This window comes from Herpailurus yagouaroundi, unplaced genomic scaffold (genome assembly GCF_014898765.1).
Source record: "Herpailurus yagouaroundi ecotype Mexico unplaced genomic scaffold, PumYag 181, whole genome shotgun sequence".
NCBI classification, from domain to species: Eukaryota; Metazoa; Chordata; class Mammalia; order Carnivora; family Felidae; genus Herpailurus; species Herpailurus yagouaroundi.
In genome coordinates this window covers 34,406,696-34,422,248 of record NW_024412412.1, presented here as the reverse complement: position 1 = coordinate 34,422,248, position 15,553 = coordinate 34,406,696, and the positions used below count along the sequence as shown (strand labels likewise).

At 50.6% G+C, this 15,553-nt stretch overlaps 1 protein-coding gene across 8 annotated transcripts in view; it reads left to right on the top strand.

The window, feature by feature from the left end:
* The window catches only part of SLC25A37 (solute carrier family 25 member 37), a 40,892-nt gene extending 31,422 nt beyond the window's left edge, over positions 1 to 9,470 (top strand). For 4 of the 8 annotated variants that reach the window (XM_040490256.1, XM_040490257.1, XM_040490258.1 and 1 more), the window contains 3 exons: positions 3,823 to 4,051; positions 6,093 to 6,149; positions 8,237 to 9,470. In XM_040490256.1, the coding sequence (XP_040346190.1) occupies positions 3,823 to 4,051; positions 6,093 to 6,149; positions 8,237 to 8,757 (807 nt within the window). In that variant the 3' untranslated portion in view covers positions 8,758 to 9,470. The other 4 variants (XM_040490262.1, XM_040490261.1, XM_040490260.1 and 1 more) reach the window with 4 other exon arrangements.
* Positions 9,471 to 15,553: the final 6,083 nt, after the last annotated feature.

Below are 15,553 nucleotides of genomic sequence, written 5' to 3'. Positions count from 1 at the left end.
ATTGGCTGGCCCTGAAGCTTCCTGCCTCTGCTCCCCTCTGTACACACTGCCTCCCCAGCCACCCCCTCCTCACTTAACCCAAGTGCCTGCCTTTCCGCCGAGGCTGGACACAGAATGTTTCTAGAAAGTGCTGGGGTTGAGCGGGCCCTTTATTTAGTGGTTCTCCAAACTGAGTGATGATCAGAATCATCTGGGGAGTTAAAAAAAAAAAAGAAGTTTTGAATCAGTGTATTGGAGTGGTGCCCGGAAAGACATTTTAATTAAAACACTTCCTGGTGATTCTGGTAATCAGTCACTATTCTGACCCTGTCCTGCATTTTCCAGTTGAGGACCCTGAGGACCAGAAGATGAGATGCCATAGCCAAGGCCACTTGGCCCCATTGGAGCCCGTGTCAAGCCCAGAATCCAGCCTCTCAGCTCCTCCCTCAGGGTCCTGTGTGTTTCTCACACTGCCACCCCCGCTTATAAGGGGCTACCCACTAGGACCCAAGGAGCTTCACCATAGGCTAGCCTTGCTGCCCAAGGCCAGAAATTAGGAGTGGTGGTGGGGGAAGGGGGAGAATGGACTTCTGGATCCCCAAGGACCTCTCCTCTGGGTATGGGAGTGACAGGAGCCACCCTTTATTGACAGGCCCCTGGGACTGGCTGCTTCTGGTCTGCCTGTGGCTCAACAGATCACACCTGGGCTTGAGAAATGCAGCAAAATGAGGGCTTGTTATCAATAGGGAAAGGATGGGAGCACCTGGGTGGCTCAGTCGGTTGAGTGTCTGACTCTTGATTTTGACTCTGTTCAGGATTTCAGGGTTCATGGGATCGAGCCATGTGTTGGGCTCCACGCTGAGTGTGGCGCTTGCTTGGGATTCATTCTCTCTTTCTCTTTCTCTCTGTCCTCCCTCTGCCCCTCTCCCCAACTTGTGCTGCCCCCCCCACCCATCTAAAATTAAAAAAGGAAAAAAAAAAAACAGGGAATAGGGAACGGACGATAGGAGGAAAAGGTAACTCCAGGAAAGCTACTCATGTTTTAGGGGGAAGTGAAATAAGCGACATATCCCGTTGCCCCAGTTGGTACCCTTAGGTGCACACATTTGTTTGTTCATCCATTTGTTCAACAAATATTTGTTGGGCCCCCAGTGTGAGTTAGACACCAGAATAGGTGTTGCAGCGCCCCCCTCCGTGGAACTTAGACGTCTGCAGGTTATATACTAGAATCATATTACGTAGCCTCTTGGTGCCTCCTTTGTTATTACAGTGATGATGGTCCTAGACCTCTAATTTTCTTAACCATCCTGCCAGAAGAGGAAACTAAAGCTTGGAGAGGTTAACCATCTTGCCCAGGGTCACACGGAAGTGATAGAATCTGAATCCCATCCCTGTTCTCTCTATACCACCTCCTGCATTGTACTCCAGCTTTTTTTATCAGGGGCAATGATAAGAAAAAGCCAGGGAGAATGCAAAGCTTTCTTTGCTCTAGAATGTGAGCGATTTCAAGTGTCTTTTAGAATTTAAAAGATAACTTGTGTTGTCCTTGGAGAAGCAGTGCTGCCCCCTCCGGAGTAAACGCTTTGCATATTCTGAGCAAGGTGGAGTATTCACCCCTGCGAGTCAGGTGCTCACTTGGCTGACAAGTGTGTGTCTCTTCCCCTGCTCTTGTTTGCTTATAATGTATCCTCCATCATTAAGCCTCTTCAGATACTTTTGGGAACATGTCAGAATAGGAAACAAACAGAAAGGCACAGGGACACTGACCCCGTCCATTCCCACCCGGCACTCCCCTGGAGTGTGGGCCCCAGTGTCCAGCAATGGCTCTGGCTGGGCCAGGGGGTATTTTCACTGGGCTAAAGTGGTACATTTTTGATGAAGCTAAATTTAATTTAAAGAACAGTTTTATGACCAGAGGTAGTCTTTGTTTTTGTTTCTGCTTTCTTTAAGCATTAAAAATGTCTTTTCTCGTAGAGAGTGATCCTAATAGAGGGCAGTGGTGATTGCCACTCACATCATTACTGTTTGGTGTCCTTTCTTGGCAAAATGAAAAGTTGCCCACGATGTGCCCATTTTCTTTGTGGTTTTTACTAAACTGGTGAAATCTGAAAATTACTATGAATTTGAAAATTTTTTCTATTTTAAGTTTTAAAATAAAAATTTTATTGATTTATGTCTTAAAATCCAAGCGTAATTAACACACAGTGTTATGTTAGTTTCAGGTGTACCGTATAATGAGTCACCCCTTCCACACATTACTCAATGCCCAGCACGATAAGTGCACCACTTAATCCCCATCACTTACTTCGCCCATCCCTCCGCCCACCTGCCCTCTGGCGAACACACCAGCTTGTTCTTTATAGTTAAGAGCCTGCTTTTTTGTTTCTCTGGTTTTCTTTTCTTTGTTCCTTCGTTTGTTTCTTAAATACTACATATGAGCATTAATTTAGATCATTGGTTTTCACGCTGTTCCTCTGAGCCCTTGAGTTGCTGGGTGGGGAGGTAGGGGTGTCTCTGCCTCGGAGTTGAGACATGGGCCCAGGGCCCTTCACCCCATTCTCAGAGAAATTCTTCAGTTTTACGTGTTAGGCTTGGGTACGATTTTGCTTGGTGTGGTAGAAGGATATCCATGCTAATGACTGGAGACCCTTTCCTCCAGGCTGTGTGTGTGTTGAGGGGAGTGGAGGAAGGTGTGCTGTTTGTTGCTTTTGCGGGACTGAGGCAGGGTGGGTCTTTCACCTGGGAGATACTGGGTTCTCCAGAGAGACCAAGCCATAAGAGCCATGGTGGGGAGAGTGTGTGTGTATGTGGAAAGAATTGGCTCATGTGATTATGGAGGCTTGGGGAATCGAAATCTGCAAGGCAGGCCAGCGGGAGATTCAGGGAAGAGCTCCAGTCCAGAGACTTTCGGGAGGCAGAATTCTTTCTTCCTTGGGGGACAACAGGTTGTTTTTTCTTCTTCGGGCTTTCAACTGATTAGATGAGGCCCACCATATTACAGAGGGTAATCTGTTTTGCTCAGTCTGATTTAATGGTTTCGATGTTAATCACACCTAAGAAATGCCTCCATAGCGACATCTAGAGTACCGTTTGCTATAGTTGGAGCCAGCGTGGGTACTGTGGTCTTGCTACATGGACGTGTAGATTAATTGTCACACCTACTCAAGTGCCCAGGAAATCTGAAGGGATAACAAAGATGGGGGAAAGCCAAGCTTCTGCCTCACGGAGGCAAGGCTATACACAGGAAGAAATTATGAACAAGACCGTTTATATTTACGTGCTAACTTCAGAAGACAAAATGTGAAGTGCATTTAGAGGAGATGTGGGATGAAGCCCAGAGGGCCCCTGGGAGATTCCTGTTTGGGGCTGAACAGCAGGAGCATTCAGACCATGGAGGTCCCAGATAAGTGAGGACACAGGCTTTAGGACCAGAGTGGGAACCACAGGATAATAATACTTCCATTTGACTAGGTCTCTGAGTTAAGGGTTTCATATACATGATTTCATTTGACGTTAGCCAGAATCCTGTTTTTTTTTTTTTTTTTTTTTAATTGGGGGGTCCCGAGGTCCAGAGAGGTTAAGGGATTCCTCAGGGGTCACACAGCTTGCCATCTGCCTCTTCCCAGTCCTGCCCCCCCAACCATTTCCCCCCTTTGCTGGGCATAACGAAATCCACGTGTGTCTGTGAAGGCGGAAGGAGGGAATAAATGTGTTCTTCGCCGAGAAATCCTGTGGAACTCTGAAAATGGGCCGTTTCCTCTCCCTCTCCCCGCCCCGGGTCTTCTTTTTCCTCTTCACCGTCCTTGTTAACTTCCACCGTTTTGTTTTCTCACCCTCCCCTAGACACGAATGCAGAGTTTGAATCCAGATCCCAAAGCACAGTACACCAGCGTCTACGGAGCCCTCAAGAAAATCATTCGGACTGAAGGCTTCTGGAGGCCCCTGCGAGGCCTCAACGTGATGGTGATGGGTGCGGGGCCGGCCCACGCCTTGTATTTTGCCTGCTACGAAAACATGAAAAGGACTTTAAATGCCGTTTTCCACCACCAAGGAAACAGCCACCTAGCCAACGGTATTTTGAAAGCGTTTGTCTGGAAGTTAGAGAGCTCTCTCCTTCAACAGACCCTTCCCCAGGGCTCTCCTCCCTGTGACCCAGCAGCCTGACGCCTCATCTCCGCCATGCTTGCTTATGAATAAAGAACTCTAGAGTCGTGTGTGCGCACACACCCAGACACATGCACACACACACACACACACATGCACACGCTTTTTCTGTTCCCCTCCTTCGCTTTCTAAAGCCTGGGGGCAGTCGGTGACAGAGGTGTTTCAGTTTTCATTGTTGTGTGGGTTTTTCCATTTTGTTTTGGTTTTTTTTTGTTTGTTTTGTTTTGGTTTTTTTTTTTTTTTTTTTAAACACGCAAAAGCACTTAATGATCAGATCTAGGAAAAAAAAACCCTGACTAGAAACAAAACTTTTCAATACTGGATTCCAAAAAAAAAAAAAAAAAAAAAAAGTTATCTGGACAGCTTCTTTGAGACTATTTAAAAAAACTGGTTCAACAGGTCTCTACAACGTCAAGATCTAACTAAGCTTTAAAAGGTCAAGAAGTTTTATGGCTGACAAAGGATTTGCGGCAGCACAGGCGACCTTTCCCACCTTAAGCTTCTGGGGATTTGGGAATTTCACCCCCATTCTCTTCCGTTGGTCTCAGTGGCATCCCTGTGAAGGAGTTTTCTTTTGTTGTTTTGAGGGCAAGAGGCGGGCGGGGGCTCGAGTTGGCACGGGGCTCCTACACAGCCGTGTTTTCCCGGGCCCAGCTCAGCGGCTCTTTTCACCTCTCCTGTGGGTTTGGCTTTTGTCGGGTTTCGTTTGGGTGGGGAAGGGGACTTCGGAGAGCAGCCTAAGGTGTACTTTAACAAAATTCGTGTTTCGACAGTGGACAGGTAGAGTGACCAGCGGCCAACCTTACCCCTTCTCGTTTTGTTCTACTGAGAGTGCCCCATCAGCAAACCCTGGTAATAACAACCCCCCCCCCCCCCCGGCTGGTTTGCAGACATTCGTTTCGCTTTTTAAAAACGGGCCCCTGGTTGCATTTATTAAGACAGGCGCTGCGGGCCACACTCTGATGCCGTCCCTGAGTCTGTGGCCTTGGGGTTCGACTTCTGCTGCAACTGCCTTGTGTAATGTTTAGTCCCTTGGTCACTGAGCCCCGTGGCGGTGGTTTGATGCAACACAGTTCTGCCCAGCGCTGTTACGGCTTCGCTGCGACGTATGCCGTGGTTGCATTTTGACCTTTCTGGGGGTGATCGTAAGTGTGGGCGGAGGGGGAAGGGGGCTGTGTATGCATTTCTGAAGCGTTATCCCGCTATTTCTCATTCCTCCCACCTTTGGGTGCTCGTCTTAATTGGCTGGGCAGTGGCACCTGCCTGGGGAGGAAACCCAGAGCCAAAAGCAAAGTTCCAGGCCCCAATCAGACTTGGGAAGTGCCTGGTTCTTGAAGCCAGGCCAGATGGGAGCCTCGGATGGGGTCTGTCGTCCCTGAGAGAAGTCCTAGCTTTGCCAACTAATCCTGGAAATCTGCCGCATGCAGATCTTCCTGATGCCTGCTTCCCCTGCCTGTTTTCTTGAAAACACCCGGATTTGATTAAGGATTTTTTTAAAAAAATGTCTTTTCTGACTTCTTCTCCCCTCTTAGCTGTGTACATAATACCCTTCCCTTTGATTGCTCCGGCTCAAGGGCAGAGGGAGTTAGTCTGTAGACAAAGGTGAGGGACAGGGGAGAATTAAAAGCTGGACAGTTTTCTGCTGGAGAAAGCCACGAAGTGTGGTTTCCGGGTACCATCCAACATCGGCGGGTCTAGCCTTTCCGAGCATTGACTACAGATCTGCAAGATGAAAATGTGGGTACCTGTGCCTGTGTTACCTTCTCCCCATTTCCCCCAACAGTTCGATCATCACTTTATGTCTTTAAGAGTCTGTGCTCACCTGGGTGGAGCTGGTTGTAGATTTTGCTTCTTAGAAAGCGGTGCAGGGTTCCATCTGATTTTAGGTCCCAGGAACTTCCTCAGAACACCCGGTCCCTGAGGGTAATTTTCTGGAGTTTGTTTTGCAGGGATAGCTGGGAGTATGGCCACCCTGCTCCACGATGCGGTAATGAATCCAGCAGAAGGTAATGCTTCATGGTCCCAGGGAATGGCAGAAGGGGATGTGCAAAGGGGCAGGAAAAAAAGGTGGTGGTGGGGACAGAAGGTCGGGCAAGGGGACTTCCAGCCTCCAGTCAGAATAAGTAGGAGAATTCTTTACCATGTTAGCAAAGGCCTTGAAAAGAGGCAAGCATTTGAGCTTATGGTGTTCCTCTTAAACAGAGCTACTGGGACTGTGATCCGTGGACCATGTTAGGAATGCCAATTCTAGTCCCATCTCAGACCTGCTAAATCCGAATCTCTGGGGGTATAGACAGAGTCTGTTTTTTTTAATTTCTTAAGTTAAAAAATTTTGTTTGAGAGAGAGTGACAGAGCATGAGGTGGGGAGGAGGAGAGAGAGGGGGAGACACAGAATCTGAAGCAGGCTCCAGGCTGCTGCTCTGAGCTGTCAGCACGGAACCTGACGTGGGGCCCAAACCCACAAACCGTGAGATCATGACCTGAGCTGAAGTCAGGCCCTCAACCGACTGAGCCACCCAGGCACCCCAGAGAATCTGTCTTAACAAGCTCTCTGGGCGATCTTTTTGCACTCCTCTAAAACCTGTGTGTACATGTATGTGTGCACGTGCGCACAGGTGCATGCGGGCGCACGTTCACACACACACACACACACCCTCTGGCCCTTGTTAACCTTTATTAACCCTAGGCAAATTTAAGGGGAACCCATCAAAGGCAATCATGCGGGCTTTGGTTCAATTTACTTTTTAAAAAGAGATTTGGAATTATTATGGACACTTTGAAACGCAACACAAGTGTAGAGAGAAGGGTGTTAGGAGCGACCACGTGCACATCACTCTACTTGTGAATTAACCTTTGGCCATCTTGTCTTAGCCAACTCCTCCCACGTTATCTTTTTTTATTTTGAATTTTGGGAGCACTATAAAACTATGAAACAGTTGTCAGCTGTGGGGACTTGAGCCCTTAGCCGACTCGGGTCCGCACAGCGAGGAGACTTGGGACCTGGTATCGGGCCCCTTCTCAGCTGGGCTGTTCTCTGTGTGACATGTATGAGTCTCGCCACCTTTCCCCCCATCTGAAAATGGTCCCTTGCCAGACGGGAAAAATCAGAGGTAAAATGTCAGCCTTTCACGTCTTGTGTTCCGAGTTTGTCTGTTTTTGTCTCTTAAGGTTGAAATTTCTTATTTGCTCTCTGCTGCCTCCCATGCCCGGGCAGACAGGGACTCCTTGTTCTGACCTTCAGGGACTTGATGGGTCAGACTGGGAGGTGGGCTTCTGTTTTTATGTGTTTAAAGCAGTGTGGACAGGGACCTGGTGAGTGACCGGTTAACTAGACCATGTCATCCCGGCAAGAATTTTGTTTCTACTTTTAAAGGAGGAACAAGTGAGGTTCAGCACCCTCTCTCCTCTTTGACATAATGGTTTAAGGACTTCATTTCTTTCAAAGTAAAGCCAGCACACTGTATGTGTTCATTTGGTGGTGCGTGGGGGGGCTATTCAGACCCTTAGGCCTGAGGGACCACAGCTGGCCCTCATTGGCTTCATCCTTTGAACCAGCAGCTGCCCGGGTCTTCATTGGACTTTGTCATTGAATTTGGGCTGACATAATTCCAGTGTGTCTTCCAAGAGCGCTGTGACACACAGAAGCTAGAAACGCTGAGTCCGGACCACATACAGAGAATAAAGGACAGGACGCGGGAGCAGCCAGGAGGGAGGAGGGCGGAGAGACCCGGGGGGGGGGGGGGGCAGGATTCGGTTTTGTGGTGGGGTGTGATGCTGGAGGCCCGCGGGCTCTGGGGGGAATCAGATCAGTGAATCTAGTCTGAAGTGGCTGCCTCGTTTGGGGACCACCCTGAACAGGATTCAGGCGGGAGAAACCAGGCGCTGGGGCCTGGGGCCACCTTTGGAAACAGGGAGTGCCCGGAGCTGGCTCTGGGTCCTCAGGCTGGGGGCTGCGTGTGTGCTAGCTCTCCGTGACCTGTTACCAGTGTGTCTAAACTTGCTTGTTTCTCTTTATGGCCTGGCTTCCCATTTCACTGCGACCTGGGGTGGGGCCGATCCCAACCCATTGCCTGCCCGCGGCCCCGACCACAGTCGTGAAGCAGCGCATGCAGATGTACAACTCGCCACACCGGTCGGCCCTCAGCTGCGTCTGGACGGTGTGGAGGACCGAGGGCTTGGGGGCCTTCTACCGGAGCTACACCACTCAGCTGACCATGAACATTCCTTTCCAGTCCATCCACTTCATCACCTATGAGTTCCTGCAGGAGCAAGTCAACCCTCACCGGGGCTACAACCCGCAGTCCCACATCATCTCAGGTGGGCTGGCCGGGGCGCTCGCCGCAGCCGCCACCACCCCCCTGGACGTCTGCAAGACCCTCCTCAACACGCAGGAGAACATGGCCCTCAACCTGGCCAACATCAGCGGCCGGCTGTCGGGCATGGCCAACGCCTTCCGGATGGTGTACCAGCTCAATGGCCTGCCCGGCTACTTCAAGGGCATGCAGGCCCGCGTCATCTACCAGATGCCCTCCACTGCCATTTCCTGGTCCGTCTATGAGTTCTTCAAGTACTTCCTCACCAAGCACAAGCTGGAGAATCGAACTCCATACTAAAGGAATGGGCTGTGGGCAGTGGTTCCAGAATCTTTTATTTTTAAAAGGCTTTCCCTGCCTGCCTCCGTTCCCTTGTCCTCGCACCGAGGTGATTTTGGCGGGGTGTTTGCAGGATGGGCCCTCCGCTCCCCTGATGCCTTAGAGGGAGGGGACAGCCGCTTACCGGAAGGCCGTCCGCAGGGACATCCGAGGTGGTAGGTGGGGAAAGACTGGAAGGGAAGCGACAAATGGCTTTTTGTCTCCCTTCCTCTGGCAAGAATGTAGCTTTTCTGCCTCACTGTAGCAGTCTCCTGCCCTAGGCTCGCAGTTCGCTCGAGAGGGGAGAAAATGTGCAGTGACTGAAAACATTAAAGAGAAAAAAGAGAGTTCTGTATATAAAAGTTCCAGCACACAGTATAAAATAGATGGATAATGTTTATCCTTTATTTTTCTACGTAGACGTTTTTGGATTTGTGTGTGTGCCTCTGTGTGTGTACAGATAGGTGTTACAGCTGGGACTATGAAGCTGTTTTTAAAAAAAATAGAGGGCTGAAGGCTTCCATCGGGTTAAGTTAAAAAGGCACCGAAGTGGTAAATTGCTGAATGCGGCCTAAAATTGTGCGGAGCCCCCCAGATGGAAGTTTCACTTGAATGTAAAATAATAAAGTTTATATTTTGAATTTCTCTTTTCATGGGGGAAAAAGGTACGTGGAAAATGAAATCATGAGCTATTACTTCCAGCTACGTTTTTTTTTTCCTCCTTTTGTTCAGTCAGTCACCTTTGTGCTAAAAATTCCAGGACCAAAGATCTGGCCCTGGGGCACTTTGTCTTGCTGTATGCACGCACGCATGCGTATATAATGGTGGCACATATATAATGTGGCACGGTCACACTGGAGGACCGTGGTCCCCAATAGGGTTAGGATGACTAGTCTTATACCTACTGAGACCATTCCCTTCCTTGTGGTGAGTGACGGGAATGCCTCTCTGGGCCAGCACTCAGTAGCTCTTGAAATGCCAACGTTTTACATGTTGGGCGGGCAGCTGGGATAAATCCTACCCCATATTCCTGGGACTTCTTTCTGCTTCAGCCTTTAACTGGCACTTCAGATATTGTCTGTGTGTGTGTTGGCTAAATCTGCTTCCTGGTGCCATTTTAGGGATTTTTAAAAACATTGCAAGTATGTCTATGGTATTTGTTCATCCCTCCGCCACCCTTAGTTCACCTGTCACAGAGCCTCTCACCTCACAGTGACAGAGGCCAGGAGCTCGGGCTGAACCCAGCTGCTGAAGTGAGGCCCGAACTCTAATGCACATGTCAAGATGCCTCTCTAGAACTATCTTCAGCCTCACTTAGTCTGCATCAGCTGAGAACTCGAGGCCTCACTGCCTTGTTTTCTGAAATGGTGCATCTGAGCCAGGTTATCACTAAGAAAGTGCAACTTTGTTTCCTGCACCCACGCCCTTTGCCAGCCCTCTCCAAGGGAAGATGGCAATTGCCTTGTAGAGCCCTTTAAAAAGGAGCAGGAGGCACGTGTATGTTCAGCCTTTGCCCCGTTGCCCCTCACCTTCCGCACGGTCGATGTAGTGCATCTCGTTGAGGCTCAGACCCAGGCGCCTTTGGAGGCTCTTATTCCTGCCGAGAAGTCAGGAACAGTTTTCCTCTGGAGACGCTGCACACTGCCTCCAGGGGTAATTTTGAGGTCAGGGACAGGGGAATGCCCTGTCAGGGAGCTCCCACTTGTGCCCCATGAACAGGACCGTGTTCCCGGCCTGGGAAGGCTCCGCTGCTGACCTGTCCACTTTGGAGTTACCCACCACCCCCCCCCCCCCCACACACACCAGTTGGAAACCAGCTGCAGCAAGCCTGTGCCCCACTGTGCGTGCAAAAAGTCCACGGAGACCACGGTGCTGTGGGAAGTGTTCACATCCTCTGTGAACATGCTGTGCATTACTGTTAAGTTCTGCAAAAGGAAGAAAACTAGAGAGAATTCTAAATTATCCAGCCACTTTTTGTCCACGTAAGATAGGCTGCAAAATATTCTTTAATCTCTTGCAGGATTTTGTTTTCGATGTTATTCAGAAAAGAAACTGTTCCCCTCACTAGGAGATCTCCTTGGGATGCAAGAAGAGGCAGGAAGGGAGTTTGAGCGCTCTGGGGGCTGAGCTGGAAAGTCGGCCCGTGGCTGTCCTCTCACCGTACACGTGGATTGGCTAGGAAATGGTGCCTTCCCCACTGTGTCTTTGTGAGGCTGGATAAGCCATGTTTCTGAGTTTTGAAGGTTGTGAAGCACTAAACAAATATAAGTGGGCTGCGTTTTGCGGGAACTGACTTTCCTCCTTGCCCTGGGCTCCAGAGTTTGTATTGTTGCCCCGTGCAGACTGTGACTTTGACATTGAGAAGTAAATAGGAAAATGTTCTCGCTGCACCCCAGTGACGACCACCTTCGCGTGATCACGGCATGTGCTTGGACATTGTACTCAGGCGATGCCACTTGAGTACAGTGCTCGATAACTGTGCGTGCACACGGGTGTGAACGCTAAAGCCCAGACCGTGACTTGCGATGCAATCATTTGTAGACCAGAGCGTTATCTTAGAATTAAAAAGTTGATCTTTTTCAGATGCTATAAAGCTTCAATCCAGGACTACGTCTTCTTACCTTTGGATCGAATCTAGCGACGGACTAGCCTACATCCTTCTGTGTGTCTTCTGTTTCTGTTTGTTTTTTTTTTTTAACGATGATGCCTTACTCCAAGCCCTGTCCTCCAACGTCCCCCTAACGCTGCATCTCCAACCCATTGTTACGCTAGGAAGGTTTTATTTAGCTTCACTTAAGGATGGTCGTGTCTGTTGCGGGCGAAGGGACTGCTGCTTCTGACCTGTGAGATGCACCATGTGTGAGAGTGAGCAGGTGTCATTTCCTAAATGCCTGAAGGAAATAGCAGAGTTTCTGCCGGCACCTGTTGCCAGCTCCTCGGAGCAGGGACAAATATACGTTCATGCGTGGGGATATTTCGGGCTTGCTGCTACGGTGGTGACACTGGAGCCAGAGAAAATAAAAATCTTGATCTTTGAAGTGTTGTGGGCTCTGTGGTGGGAATATTGAAAAAAGAGGAGAATGGACGGAGAGAAGGAGCCTAATCCATGGGGCTGGTGCCTCGTCCAGCCCCGCTCATTAAAAACCGGACCCGTGGCTGTGAGAGAAAGTGCCATTTCCGCTCGCTTAGAAATGGAGGCAGATCGGGGGCGCTGGGTGGCTCAGTCGGTTAAACGTCCAACTTCAGCTCAGGTCATCATCTCGCTGCTCGTGGGTTGGAGCCCCACGTCAGGCTCTGTGCTGACAGCTCAGACCCTGAAGCCTGCTTTGGATCTTGGGTCTCTTTCTCAAAAATAAATAAACATCGCAATAGAAAAGAAATGGAAACAGATTACCACATTGGCTGGCCCAGGGACGGTCACATTATGATGTTGGGGCCAGGGCGAAGAGCTGCCTCTGGCTTTGCTCTCCATGCTGGAGAGGGTGGCAGTTTTCTTTCCTGGTGTGGGAGTGTGAGGGTGACAGGCTGCAAGAACATGGTATGCACCGCCTTGGTACCTGGCGTGTGCCTATTTCTCTCTCTGCCCTTGTACCTGGTATGTGTGTGTCTCTCTTTGTCTCTCTCTCTCAGCCTGGGTACCTGATACATGCACCTCCCCACCTCCCGTCTTTCTGGAAGACCCAAAAGTGACCAGAATCCACACGTAGTTCCTACACATCACAGGTTAAGCCGAAGAACTAAACCCTTTCTGGAGGTAGGAGAGGGTGGAGAGAGGTCTCAGACCCCTTTGAAAAGCCAGGGACGCGTCTTGACTGTTCACACGGTTTCAAGGTCAGGGAACCTACTCGCAGCCCCACCACCGAAGGCCTTGGCGAGGGAGGAGGGTCCCAACTGAGGGCAGGCCTGAGAACCAGCCATGGCCAAGGGTGCGGGAGCTGGGAAGAGGGGCCACAGGGCGCAGAAGGCGTGAGATAAACTTGCAGCTGTGTAATCTTACCGAAGGCCAACTCGAAGTTCACCCATGGCTGGTGGGTGATTGCACTCCGCTGGGATGGGGGGCAGGTATGGCCGGTATGCGTTTGCAGCTCATGCGGATCCATTCGGCAGACAATCCTCTCCCTGCCCCCACGACATCCATCTGCCGCCCAGTCTGCAGTGTGTCCCTCGAGCAGGGCACCGTGCCTGGTGCTGTGGGGAAAATAGCCAAGCGTGAGGTGTGGCTTCCGCCCTCTCCGGCCTGAGCTCATAGAATAGAAGGGAAGACGTGGAAGTAAAACAGAAACGAGATGCCGTTAGACCAGACTCCGCGACCAAGGCTTACTTGAGCCTCTTACTCACAGCTGTGTCCCCACCAGTGACGCACAGTGCGTTTCTTCCCAGCTTCGCCTTCAGTACTGTCACGTTGCTAGCTTGAAATCGGCAATGGTAGGAATGTTTAGCCACAGAAATAGGCAAATGCTATGAATCAGGGCTTTTTCTTCCCAGCCCACCACGGCTGGCACGCAGCTCTTGGCATGTGGCAGGTGTTTTAGTAAACGTGTGCCGAGAGAAGGGAAGGAGATAAACTTGTCATGCTCAGCCTGCGTGCTTTCTAGTGCTGGCCCCCTCGGTTTCTCCTGTGGCAGAGGCCGTCTTCACCACTCAGGAGTCCTCTCCAGCATCTCCACGCTCCTCACACTCCAGCCCAAGAAAAGCCATGAAGGGAAGGGGGTTCCCTTTCCTGCTGGGCCTACGTCTCCTTTCCGTCTGAGTTCCCGTGGCCTCCAGTTGGTCAGCTGCCCCTTCCGGGAGAGATGCCAGTACTACCCACAAGAGGGACCTTAATGAACAAACAGAGAAGAATGTCGCAAGCCCAGAGTTGTACAAGAGAGAGACACAACCTCCGGGAGCAGGGAGTGCTAGTACTGCTCGCAGGGAAATGAAGAGTTGTCTTCAACTCTTCGATTGCAGAATGCGGTGAGTGGCTTAAGAATCATGAGGACAGGGGCGCCTGGGTGGCGCAGTCGGTTAAGCGTCCGACTTCAGCCAGGTCACGATCTCGCGCTCCGTGAGTTCGAGCCCTGCGTCGGGCTCTGGGCTGATGGCTCAGAGTCTGGAGCCTGTTTCCGATTCTGTGTCTCCCTCTCTCTCTGCCCCTCCCCCGTTCATGCTCTGTCTCTCTCCCAAAAATAAATAAATGTTGAAAAAAAAAATTTTTAAAAGAATCATGAGGACAAATAGGGAAAACACCTGAGTTTGCAGCCATCTGAGCATTGTGCAGGGTGCCCTAGTGGTAAATTGCAAATAGGTGCTTTGACTGCCGTCAGCTTTGACCTTTTGTCAGTAGGTAACGGGGAGCCACGAAGGGTCTTGGAGCAGAGGACACCGTGAGCTCGGCTTTAGGAAGAGTCATCTGGAGGAAGTGGAGAGGATGGAGTGGAGAAGGAATACTGGGGAGGCCAGGAGACGGTCGCTTTGGTGCCACCGTGAAATTGCCCAGAAGAGGGATAGTGAAGGGAAGAGGCAAGGGCGACTGGGACAGAGTGTGCGCAGCTGATGAGAGGGTAAGTGTGGAATCAGCGGGGCTTGGGAGGTGCATGACTGTAGGGCAAGATGAGAACGAGGACTTGCTGTCTGAGAGCAGGGGTGGTGTCGAGAGGGAGAACTGGCTGGGAGAAATATCAGGTGGTGGCCGAGCTGGTGCCTTGTCTCGACATCCATCCGGCTCTCCTAGTCCTGGTTCTCCTTGGGCATGCGCGAGCCCATGGCTCTGAGCTCTTGGCTAACAGCTGCTTCTTTAGCTTCCCTCTCTTGGCTTCTGTTTCCCTGCCTTCCTCCCGGCCACCCACCTTTACTACCATCTCTGGCTCCCCTTACCAGCTTCAGTTCCTTTCTGGGCCACCTAGGGATGGCTACTCGGGAAGCTTCTGCCTTTGGGCCTCCTGTCTCTCCATCCCTGTTTGGTGCTGGTCTGCTTTCACGGCTTCAGCTGGGCCCTCTGGAAAGATGACTCCCAGATATGGGATATAGCACCCCGACTTCTCTCCTGAGCTCCAGATCCCAATGTCCAGGTGCCTACTGGAGATCTCTCAGATCTTAGTACTTGTTCCCCAGCCCCAAGAGACTCCTTTCTCCTGCTGCCAGAGGCTTACCATGCTACTCACTTGCTCAAAACCTTTGAGGGTTCCCCGTGGCCTGTTGAACTTAAGAATAGGCTCCCCGGGGCGCCTGGGTGGCGCAGTCGGTTAAGCGTCCGACTTCAGCCAGGTCACGATCTTGCAGTCCATGAGTTCGAGCCCCGCGTCAGGCTCTGGACTGATGGCTCAGAGCCTGGAGCCTGTTTCCGATTCTGTGTCTCCCTCTCTCTCTGCCCCTCCCCCGTTCATGCTCTGTCTCTCTCTGTTCCAAAAATAAATAAACGTTGAAAAAAAAATTAAAAAAAAAACAATAGGCTCCCCAACATATGCCAGTGTCTGATTTAGCTTCCTGTGTAAAGGAATAAAGAGAAACGGGATAGGATAGCAGGATGGATGTTTGAGATCCTAGGTCTCAATCTCCTGAACAGGTCAGTGCTACCTTCCTTCCAGAACTTTGTTCTCATTGGAACGTCCTCCTACCTCTCCTGCTTCTTCCCCACTTCCCTTCTCTGCCCATCCAAGTCCTATCTTTAAGGTGCCCTGAAGATGGCACTTACTACCCCATTGTGGTCCATCCTGATTCTTGTATCAAATGTGATCTCTCTCTTTCTCATCAGCACCTGGCCTAGAGCGCTGGGGCCTACCTCACTTTGCGCTTTTGT